Source organism: Cololabis saira, chromosome 10 (genome assembly GCF_033807715.1).
Source record: "Cololabis saira isolate AMF1-May2022 chromosome 10, fColSai1.1, whole genome shotgun sequence".
Taxonomy (NCBI): domain Eukaryota; kingdom Metazoa; phylum Chordata; class Actinopteri; order Beloniformes; family Belonidae; genus Cololabis; species Cololabis saira.
This window is the reverse complement of record NC_084596.1, coordinates 29,970,784-29,982,723: the sequence shown is the minus strand read 5'-3', so window position 1 is coordinate 29,982,723 and position 11,940 is coordinate 29,970,784. Positions and strand designations below refer to the sequence as shown.

General features: G+C 38.0%; 1 protein-coding gene across 1 annotated transcript; it reads left to right on the top strand.

The window, feature by feature from the left end:
* zgc:92591 (uncharacterized protein LOC436997 homolog) lies at positions 1–606 on the top strand. Its single transcript, XM_061731144.1, has 2 exons — positions 1–114; positions 370–606. The coding sequence occupies exons 1-2, from the start codon at positions 1–3 to the stop codon at positions 604–606; spliced, it is 351 nt and encodes a 116-aa protein (XP_061587128.1).
* Positions 607–11,940: the final 11,334 nt, after the last annotated feature.

Sequence of the window (11,940 nt, the reverse complement as noted above, 5' to 3'; positions counted from 1 at the left end):
ATGAGTACCGATCTATCCAAAAAGAAGGGAAAGGGTTCGGGCGACAGAAAAGGCAAGAGAAGAACAAAAAGAAAGGAGACTTACGCTATGTATATCTACAAAGTTTTGAAGCAGGTGGGTGACGAGCTCGCACTCACGTCACGACGCCTGTGTTTCTTCTGAAGCCTGAATTATGGTCTGCGTTAAATCGACGCAGAGCCTTGCGCCGTAGGATACGGCGTAGCCTAAAGGCGTACGGTACGCGGCGACGCGCACCGTACGTGCGCTTCGCCGCGTACCCTACGCCGTAAGCTCTGCGTTGGTGTAACGCGGAACCATAAATCACCCTTGAATGTGAAGCACTCTGAGGTAAACGATGTGTGTCTGCAGGTTCATCCGGACACGGGCATTTCCAGCAAAGCCATGAGCATCATGAACTCCTTCGTGAACGACCTGTTCGAGAGGATCGCCACGGAAGCGTCCCGGCTGGCGCAGTACAACAAGCGCTCCACCATCACCAGCCGGGAGGTGCAGACCGCCGTGCGGCTGCTGCTGCCCGGCGAGCTGGCCAAGCACGCCGTGTCCGAGGGCACCAAGGCCGTCACCAAGTACACCAGCTCCAAGTAGAGAGGAAAAAGTATTAACTGCAATAAATTATCGCCACCTCCCTTTTTTTTTTAAACTGAGTGTCATGATTCTTTAGCTCAATTAGTGTTTTTAAATCTGACAATGTGTCTCCTGGGTGGCACAGGAGAGCAGTGAAGTTTGAATTATGGTTCTGCGTTAACTGCGTTAGTAGTGCTGCTGGAGAAAGTTTGAAGATGCTGGCCAGCCTGCTGGGATCTTTCTGAGTGAGAGATGTAATGGAGTTTGAGAGGAATAGTCGAAAAAAAATAGGGCTTACTGCAGGTTTATTCCTGACTTAAGCTGTCTAATGGCGTTTCTACACCCCTCAGATGATGAACCATCTGAAATGATAATTTTTTGGTTCAGTTGAACGGTTTGAGCTTTCTTTCAGCATTGTGACAATAACTGTTTATTGGCTCACACTGAAAAATTATAATTTTACATCCTTTTCAGATTCTGTCTCTCAAAACTATAAATAAATTTACTTTTGTGAGGGTGCAGCGCTGGTAGCTAGAAACTCTTCCCATTTTATGCTCCGCACTGAACAAATTCAGATGGCGTTAGTGCTGTATATGATTGTGGCATTGGTTTATTTAGTAATGGCATGTTTACATCTCTCTCCCTGCCTCTGATCCTGGTCTTTCTTCTCATTTTAGTCTGCCCCAGGACTGCATTTTTAGAGGTGTTAATTTGTTTCATGTTGGCTGAAAGATTAACATTTGACTTGGCTCTCTGTATGGGATTTTCTGGTTATTTAAACCCTTTTCATCAAATAAATGAGTTAACGTTAACAGGCCGCTGGATAAAGTAATTTAGCATCATTACTGTGCCATGAATAAGTTCTTCTACTTGAGGTTGATGTATGTGAAAGATCCTTGTTTGTCCGGTGCACCATAAGATAACCAGTAAACAGAACCAAATGTTTATTTATTTAAAAGGGACAACGCACATTGATTGACATGAGTTCATCATGTAAATGTGCCAGATTTAGCCATACAGGCTAATTTACATCTGCAGTCCCTGGCAGGTTGATGGCATATGTAAAAACACACACTAATACAGTTACAGTTAATACAAGCTTTTATATCATGCACAACCACATAGGTAAGAGAGCAATACACACTGTGGTCATCAATCTAGTCATATTTATTCTGAAAAAGGGAGGTGTTTTGTACGTTTATAGGAGCAGAACCTTATCTGGGAGGCCAACTGCAGTGAAAGAAACTTAAATATGTCACACTTTCAGCCGTATATTTTCTGCTCTCTATCTCTGATCCAACATGCCAACCCAGCAAAGATCTACGACAACCAAAACCCAGAGAAAAACAGGAGGGGACCCATCAATCTTAAACATCCGTTCCTCTTCACTGTCCTCACCTAAAGAACTAAGCTAATCAGTTTGGTCATAAAAATAGGAGGTGGTTCTGCGCTGAAAGCAACCCTCATTGTACAATCTTATAGAAAAAAACCCCTCATACTTTTAACAATTTCATAAAATCCTCACACATGGATGTGTCTGTGTTGGAAGTACGCACTATTATCGCACTATGACAGGGCCACGCCTTCGTGGAGCTCCAAAGCAAACTTGATTCTGATGAATGGCATTAGCCCAAAACATCCCCACCCCTTTAAAAAAAAAAAATTAAAAAAAATTGATCAGTTCCCTGTGCAAATACCGACTGGGGCTCTTTTAAGTTGTGGGTCCCTGTCCTCTTATGCCAGTGTTTTTAAAAACATGTATATTATGTCAAGTGACAGTGGTTGTGCAGGGTTTTGTCTTTCTCCCTTGTGACTTTGGACCTGCAACCTGCAACCTGCCTCACCGGTGACAGCTGGTAGTCCTACTGTACACCAAGCCTCAACAGTATGAATAAGTCCTCACCTTGTTCATAACAAATGTAAATAATCAGTTCAGACTGTTGCTGTTCAGTTTTCAGTAAAGTTAAAGTAATCTTATAACAATGACTCCTTGTTTAAATGCCTGCACACATATTTAAAAAGGTCTGTGCTGACTCTGTGCTTTTTATTTTGAGTGAAGTATTTTAATGCTGCTCTGGGGCATCACAGCTGTGTCAGCGTTCATCCTACCAAGTACTTGGTTCCTACTTTTTCATCATGAATGTAGGCCAACAATTTATCCGAGACTTAAAAAGCCAGAAAGTTTAAGTCTTTATGGAAGAAAACGTTTTGGTTGTCAGATCCAGTTATTCAGTAGTCTGATCAGAGCACTGCTGCCCCCCTGTGTAAAATATTACATTAAAGCTGAAAAAACATTGGAGCATGGTGGGGTTTTTTTGGGTGTGTCTTTTTAGTTTTTATATACTGGCTTTTGTAGATTGAGGGGTTAAATACTCTTAAGAACAGATAATTAAAATACTCTTAAGAACATGTATTTGCTATAAATGCATATACCATATTAGAACTTCACAAGCATTTGACATAAAATGGTGAATCTAAACGGAAAACTGCAATAACACCCTTTCCTTAGTCTTCCTGCCATTGGAGAACTTATGCAAACAATGTATTTCTAGATAACTCTAATCTTTTAATGATGGGTTCATCCATGTTTACGTCACTTAAATGCTCACAATAAATTGTTACTATACCTTAAACAGTCCATTCCTCTTCTGTTAAAATAAAGTCATAAGTTCTGTTTAAAAGTTGTTAAAATTACTGAAATCAGCCTCATGTGCAGTTTTGGTTTCCCACGCTGATTGACATAGGGCCTGATGATAGTCTGCAGAAACCTGCTGATATACAGCACACGAGACAATAGTTCTTAGTCATGTTCCCAACTGAAAGTTTTGCCCTTAAAAGTCAAAATGAACCATTAATATTGAATGTTTAAGGACATCAGCTTGTGCTCTACAGTTGGGTTTACAGTGAGAAGCCACAAAACTTTGAAAAAATTAACTGAACATTTTTAATTTAGGGCCTAAAACCAGACCACTTGGCAACTACTCTGCATATTATCTAAAACTTACTAAGGAATAGATGTGGATATTTAATGTTGCACATATCTCAAAGATGAAAAATCCAGTCACAACACTAGGGGGTGGAAGGTGACTGTGATCCAAACTCTTGGCTCTGGAAAGGAAAAAAGGGATAAAAAATGAAAGCACAGGGGTATCAAATAAATGCCAACAACCATTTGTCTCTCAAATAGCTTCCTAATCATGCACTTCTATGAAAGGCGGTGCTTGAGGATTGAGGATGCACAGCAGCATGAACAGGTGAAAGATGCACACAGATCAGAGAATTTGAATGCAGATGAACAAATATGGGAAAAACGGTGCCAGAACTCTTTGGTTTTTAAAGTGTGTATGGTCAGCCTGCTAAAATTAAACTGAATCAGAAATATGGTATGAGTCAACTTACCATGTACTGCATGCAAGGATTTAAGAATAAAACTATTGTTTTCCATTGGTAAACTGAAGATAGAATTTCCAAGGTCTTAATTAAGCATCAACAGAAAAAACGGGTTTGAGATTTGTGACTGAAAAAAAAAACAGTTTAAGTCAAATTGTGACATAGCGATTTGAAAGATACTTTTTTGTAAGACTTCAAAATTTTTGACGTTCACTTTTGTAATACTGTGTAGACATATCTGTTCACTACAGTTTATCGGTATATATATATATATATATATATATATATATATATATATATATATATATATATATATATGTGTGTGTGTGTGCGCGTGTATGTATGTGTGTGTATATATATATATAGATATAGATATATACAGTACTCGAGTTGTAAAAAAAAAATCAGGGGGGATGGTGGATTTTATCATATGGGGACAGATAATTTGTGCTGATTACAAATAATATATATTACAAATAATAGCAAATAATACCAAAACACCTGCAGAAATTGTAGCGGTCCCCGCCGAAAGATGGTCAAGTCTTTGACTGATGGTAATGAATTTATTTAAACCCATAAACCAACGTGAGAACTGTCAGAAAAAGTGAAACAAACCACAAGCTCAGTTACTATTTGACATACTTATAAAGAGCAATACTGTCACTCAATCACATGTAATCACAGGTAAATAATAAAACAAAAAGTATTTGAAAGTCTTTTACAGTATTTTTAAATTCCAAAACCATTATTAATTACTGCAGTTAAAGGTCAAACAATTAAGGCACATGAATTATACAACATCATCTTATATACTGAATTAAATTTACCATAACAGCTGTTTTTAAATCAAGTAATGAAATACCTTCTTTTAACCTTTTTAATAATGTAAATACACTATCATGAAACACGTTTGTCCATACTGTAAGAATATGCTCATAATAATTATCAATTTGTTTGCACACAAAAAGGAGTAAGAGGAGTGTAAACAAAACAAACCATTCAATTGTAACAAGCTTTCTTCTCCAAAAACGTGTTCATTTTATAAACAAAAAACACAACCAAACTTACTAACCTTATGCCTCTTCGGGGGGTGCTAAACTATATTGAGTCTCAAAGACAAAAAATAACAAATGCACGGTTTTGCTTTGTAACTGTGAAACACGCGCCGTTTCTCTCTCTGGTGCTCGCACATCCTATTGCGTCACCCTTTGCAACTGCGTCGCGCAGCCCTTTCAAAATAAAAGCATTTGACTCAACACACAAAATAGCAGGAAACCAACTTAAAACATGCAAGTTTCAAAATAAGCTCTCAATAACAAGATCTGAACACTCAATATATAAAAAGGCAATCCAAAATGTAACTTGGTTCTTTACAGAAATACTGCAGGAATGACATAGCAGCAGTTAAATGCAGCCTTCTGTAAGCTTTAAATATCCACTGGGCTTACATCAAATACATCAAAACACAAAAATAAAAATCATTTTTCTGAACTTATCAATATGACTCTGTCCTTCACAGGATAAGTAAAATGGATCACTGCAAAAACTCAAAATCTTAACAAGAATATATGTTTTATTTCTAGTTAAAATGTCTCATTTTAGTAAAAAAAATCTCATTACACTTAAAACAAGACTCATCACTGGAAAAAAACAACAATTTTTCACCTGTTTCAAGTACATTTTCACTTGAAATAAGTCGAAAAATCTGCCAGTGGAACAATTTTTTTTTTGCTTGTAATGAGGAGATAAATCTTGTCCCACTGGCAGATTTTCCTACTTATTTCAAGTGAAAATTTATTTGAAACAGGTGAAAATTGTCAAATAAGTTATTTTTCTGGTGTAATTTTTCTGGTGATGACTCTAAATGTTGAAATAGCAGTAAAACCACATTCATTGATGAAATGACATAAGGGATGGATAGGGGGGATGGCAGTTTTACAGGGGGGATGATTTTGACCGTTTTTATTTCAGGGGGGATGCCATCCCCCCACATACCCCCTCAACTCGAGTACTGGATATATATATCCATGTACATATACATAAGGTTTTTTCCCACTAGCAAAGCATGTGGAAGTCTGTAATTTTTATCAGAGGTACCGTACTCTTCAACTGTGAGTGACAAGTTTCAAAAATCCCGATCACATTGTTATTTTTAAATAATTATTTTGCATTTTATGCACGACATAAGTATTTGATCACCTATCAACCAGTAAGAATTCCAGTTCTCACAGACCTGTTAGTTCTTTAGTTCTCTCCTGTTCTCATTCAGTATCTGTATTAACTGCAGCTGTTTGAATTTGCTACCTGTATAAAAGACACATGTCCACACACTCAATTAAACAAACTCCATCCTCTCCACAATAGCCAAGACTAGAGAGCTCTGTAAGGACATTAAGGATAAAATTGTAGACCTGCACAAGGCTGAGATGAGCTACAGACAATAGGCAAGCAGTCTGGGGAGAAGGCAACAACTATTACTATATAGTGAGCGAAAATAACCGAGTCAGATTCTCTGTCTTGTTTGACCTGACTTGGCCCATAAACCTGATTCTGACTCTGATTCTGTTTAAGAAGTTCAAGATGACGGTCAATCTCCCTCGGTCTGGGGTTCCATGCAAGATCTCACCTCGTGGGGCATCAATGATCATGAGGAAGGTTAGGGAACAGCCCAGAACTACACGGCAGGACCTGGTCAATGGCCTGAAGAGAACTGGGACCACTTTCTCAGAGAAAACTATTAGTAACACACTACACAGTCATTGATTCAAATCCTGCAGCACATGCAAGGTCCCCCTGCTTAAGCCAGCGCCTGTCTGGGCCCATCTGAAGTTTGCCAATGACCATTTGGATGATCCAGAGGAGGAATGGGACATGGTTATGTGGTCTGATGAGACAAAAATAGAGCTTTTTGGTCTAAACTCTACTCGCCGTGTTTGGAGGAAGAAGGACGAGAACAACCCGAAGAACACCATCACAACCATTGCAGCACGGAGATAGAAACAGAATTATTTTGGGATGCTTTTCTTCAAAGGGGACAGGACGACTGCACCGTATAGAGGGAAGGATAGATGGGGCCATGTGTCGTGGGCCAACAACATCCTTCCCTCAGTAAGAAAATTGAAGATGGGTCGTGGGTGGGTCTTCCAGCATGACAACGACCCAAAACACAGAGCCAGGACAACTACGTAAGGAGTGGCTCGGGCCCCCCATAGCCTAACCAATCTCAAGACCTGAACCCAATAGAAACTCTTTAGAGGGAGCTGAAAGTCTGGTCTGAAACCTGAATGATCTGGAGGTCTGTATGGAGGAGTGGGCAAAAATCCCTGCTGCAGTATATGCAAACCTGGTCAAGAACTCCAGGAAACGTCTCTGATCTCTGCTAACAAAGGTTTCTGTACCAAATATTCAGTTCTGCTTGTTTTTTGTTTTGTTTGCTGCATCAACTTATGTCATGCAATAAAATGGTAATTGATTGTTTAAAAAATAATACAATACCATTTTCTGGATTTTTGTTTTAGAAAAAATTAGACTTCTGCTTTGCAAGTGGGAAAACATGCAAAATCGGCAATGTACTGTATCAACTACTTGTTCACCCCACTGTGTGTATACAATATACAATATGTATATATATATATATATATATATATATATATATATATATATATATATATATATATATATATATATATATATATACAATGTTGTGTGTGTGTGTGTTTATAGTTTTTTTAAATCCATGAGTCATAGAATTAACTTAATAATCATTCAAATTAAAAAGAAAATAGCAATCTTTCACAAAAACACATATTTAGAGAATGTTCTTTCAAGGTCAGAAGGAAGATGAAAAAGCACATTCTCCAAACAAAAGGGGAAGTAAAAACTCAAACGCTCCTCAAGTTGATATATAGTCATTACACAAACCTTCTGTTTTATTGTTAGTTGTTCTGAATACAACCATGACAGAATATTACAGGGGAACGTACAGGGGTTGAAAAGTTCAAGTAATGGATCAATACATTTATATAGAAAAAAAAAGTTTTACATGGAATTTGTTCTGAAATATTAATAAGAAAAAACTAATGCTGATACAGTTACTTATCTCTGAACAATGCATTTAAAAACAAAGCACAACAGCTTTTGTTCTTGGTGCAAGCAGTTGTATCCTACAAGTCTTAGTGGGATCAGGGGTAAGAGTCTCTTCTGTTTTAGTTTTTCAATTGGAGGAAATTTCCTTAATTGCTTGGTTTCATTTATCCTATCTATAAAATTACATGTACGCAACCCAGCTGCAAACTTTTATTATTCACTAATTTAAAAGAGAAAAAAACAATGTTCTCTTTTTTAGATTAATCTCTCTCACTCCTGATGACATTCATAGAGACGCTGGAAAAGTCCATTATTCAGTTATCCTTTTAAAAGAAATTGGGTATTTATGAACTAACAAGGGCAATAATGCAACATTCTATCTTTGTTATGCATTTTAATCAGGTTTCAAAAGACGGGTGAATAGTACTTGATTACGGGATAATGACATTAGCTTTGCACCAGCTCAATCTGCATAAAATGGAGGATCTGATAAAGGTCTCTTTAATTAGGATGCTGTTTACATCAGACTTTACATACACCTATTAGCAGGCTTGCCGTGATAGTGCAGTTGGGTGCAACTCAAATCACTGACTGTTATTGTTGAGACACCCATTTCTGATGTTTCTCAGTATTCTTGTAATGATATGACATCTACAGATGTTATTATGAGGGTGATTCACTGTCTGATGGCAGGACTTTGCTCATGATTATTGTTGCCATTTAGGTTTTGTAGCTCACACCCATCCCCATATCCCCTCTCGTGCCCGTGCCCAGTGGTAGTCATCGCTGTCTGCTTTAGGCAGACTGCTATGAACACATTATGGATGGGTGCATTAGTGAGTGATGCAGAGCCTGGGATGGCTTGCCTTGTTTTCATGTGAGAGTGCATCATTAGAAAATGTTCCACTTGGCAGGGAAGCGCGTATTAACTGCAACTGCAATGAAATGAGGTTGTGATAGATGGTTAAAGTTATAAAGGACTATTAGGTTGAAATATGAACCTCTCAATTGTCTTGATGAAACAGAGTGCTATTTCCGTGGTGATCAGTGCAGTGGGAGACAATTGGAATCTGCAAAGACTGATACAATAGCGTGCATTAGAGGTAGTGGGCTAAGAGCTGAAAGAGTACAGAAAAAGTAATCATGCCTCCACTGAAGAGTTTGGAGTTGCTGTTAAATTCAAGGCTCTGTAAATTGATTTAGGTTCCTCACCAACGTCTCAAGCATTGCAATGGGATTGGAGGAAGATCTGCAAGCGGAGAACCTGTTGGGGATTCATATGGGCCATAAAACTAAACCAGCATTGATTGTTTATTAGGAGCACTTTAATGGCAAAGCACAAAGTGGACTCTGTGTGCCTACATCACTCCATCCATAAAATATTACAGATGTATACCAGAATTGCCTGAAAAATAACATAAAGGCAGTGACTACTTTCCCTTAATGTCAGCAGTCAATTAAGCATCCTTGTGATCTTTTTATCATGTTTCCATAGTGAACCTACCAGTTATTCCGCATCCAGAATTCAAACTATATGGGATCTGAAATGGGTTAATTGTATATTAATTACTCAATTTTTGTAATTGCTCAAATTTCCAACATGATCGTGTGATTCCTCATCTGTAGATGGGGATAGATCAACAATATAAGAAACACCTCATAGATAAGTGAATGTTCTGCTGTCATAATAACACTCTCTAAACTTAGATTCTTTTCAGTTTTTAAGACTTCGACTTAAAACTAACAGCCGATCCAGTTGCAAACCCATTAGCATTTAATATTACTGTAATTACTGTGTACATTTCATTATGTTCTCACTATATTAAATGGCTGCTCAGTGTGGTGAGAGGGCTATAGTTTAATCTCTTTATGTATTACAGTGTGCCACAGTACTCAAAATAGCATTAAGAGCTTCATAATCAGAGGGAACTAATTGCCTCTGATTGCATAAATGAAGTGCCTCCCTCTCATCACGTCTGTTGCTGATGTCCAGCCTTTCTGTGTGCTGGGATAAGAAGTCCATTGACCACATTGCAGAAAACCTTGGAGAGACAGCTACTGGTGGGTAATGTGAGGAAGCCAAAGATCTAATATGTCCACAGGGGGCTGTGAGGGCAGGGGGGTGTTACTACTGCTGCTGCTGCTGCTTTTTTGTTGTCATTAGAATTGCCTCGGCTGCACAGAAAGAAAGAAAGAAAGAACAAAAAAACGAAACATGAATGCCCACCATTTGAGAAATGAATTTATCGAAGTGGCTGTCTTTTTCCCCATTAGTAAGTGTTTAGTTCAGCGTTTTAAATAATTGCGTTACCAGGAATGATATTTAAAATACATTTGGGAGTCAATGAGGCGGGAAAGTGCCTACATGTTTTGCTGATGACACCCGGGCCATTTGGAAGACATCAAAGTAGAGAGGAGGTAGCCCAGATGCATATTATAAACTCATTATGTATATCATTTAAAAGGATGTACTCCAGCCGCAAAAACAATATTCCTAGTCTCTCTCTGGTAATGTGTGTTTTCAAAGTTGAAACTCTTACTCGCTTTCTGTTTAATGTGGCATCTATTACCAAACTGTAACATAAAATAAATGGCCTTGATTTCCATACTAGAACAGTCGTTAAGGTATAGATGGCATGCAGCTCTGCTTCCACTTTTCAGATGTGAAATATCACGTATTTCTCTACCTGTAGCACAAACCTAGTCTTCTGCAGAACGTGAAGATCCCTTGATGGGCTCTCCTGGCAGAGGGGGATTAACTTACCTTAAAATGAGTGTGTTTTTAAAGCATTGTGTATGAAATATGGGAAATATATTTATACAGTTATATCAAAAATATTTAAATAGGCTTCTGAAAACTCAAAGGTCATTCTTTAACAGCCCTGAAACCCATCCTCGGTGTCTATGGAGCTGCCGGGTCGGGTTTCTAGCACCAGATAATAGCTGTTCATCAGTCAAAAGACATGTTTATCAGACGCGTATATAGCAGACTTAAGAGGCTTAATTATGTGCCGTCCCTCAGCCATCAGAACGCCACACGTGGGGCAGAGTGACACAGCAGTTGCCAGTCATTCAGCCTAATGTTCTAATGCAGGGAGCCGTGTGGATACATAAAATCCATTAGAGCTCTCAGGAAAAAAAAAAAATACTTTGGAAAAAAAAATTTCACAACCTACTGACGGGCTTGCAAATACGGTATTCTTATTTGCTTATCCTCTAACGGAAATATCAGGAAAATTCAACTGTGAAACTTAGCTAAATGTTTGTCATGCATTAGTTTTTGAATTCTTGAGTTTAATGATATAGCACACTTCTTAATTCAGTGACTTGACTGTCTTTCGACGTGTCATACTCAGTAAATGTCAAGTACAAAATGATCAAATGCTGTTTTCTTTGTTCGTTTGTTTTTTTTCTTTAGTTTAAAATCTGTAATTTTACCATTGCATATAAGTCATGTGCAAGAGTTCAAATCAATGATTTTATAGGACATAATAGGAAAATTATCTGGGCATTTCCAGGGCTTAAAAATAGTCAAACACTTGACCTATTACACCACTTTTATTAAAAAAAAAAAAAACAGATCAATGTGCAAAACCAGTGTGTGAAATAATGAATACACCCTTCTGCTTCTGTAGGCAGTCAGCTATATTTTACTTTCATGTTTTTCATGAGAAGATTTTTTTCCGTAGCAGCAGCATTCCTCACCACAAGTTTAATTCATTTGATACCTGTAGTCTGGCAAAGAAAAAGGAAAAGAAAAAAAGAAAAGTTTGTGACTAGCTGGAGGCAAAAGAGAGGTTTGAGTGGCTGCACAGGAGCCACAAAAATAGCCCTACTTCTCACACTGCAGGGAGGGTCTCATACTGAATATCAAAACAA

Coding starts and splice junctions, on each gene's coding strand:
- zgc:92591 (XM_061731144.1), top strand. CDS start 1: ATGAGTACCGATCTATCCAAAAAGAAGGGAAAGGGTTCGGGCGACAGA. Junction 115..369: donor TCTACAAAGTTTTGAAGCAG/GTGGGTGACGAG, acceptor GTGTGTCTGCAG/GTTCATCCGGACACGGGCAT.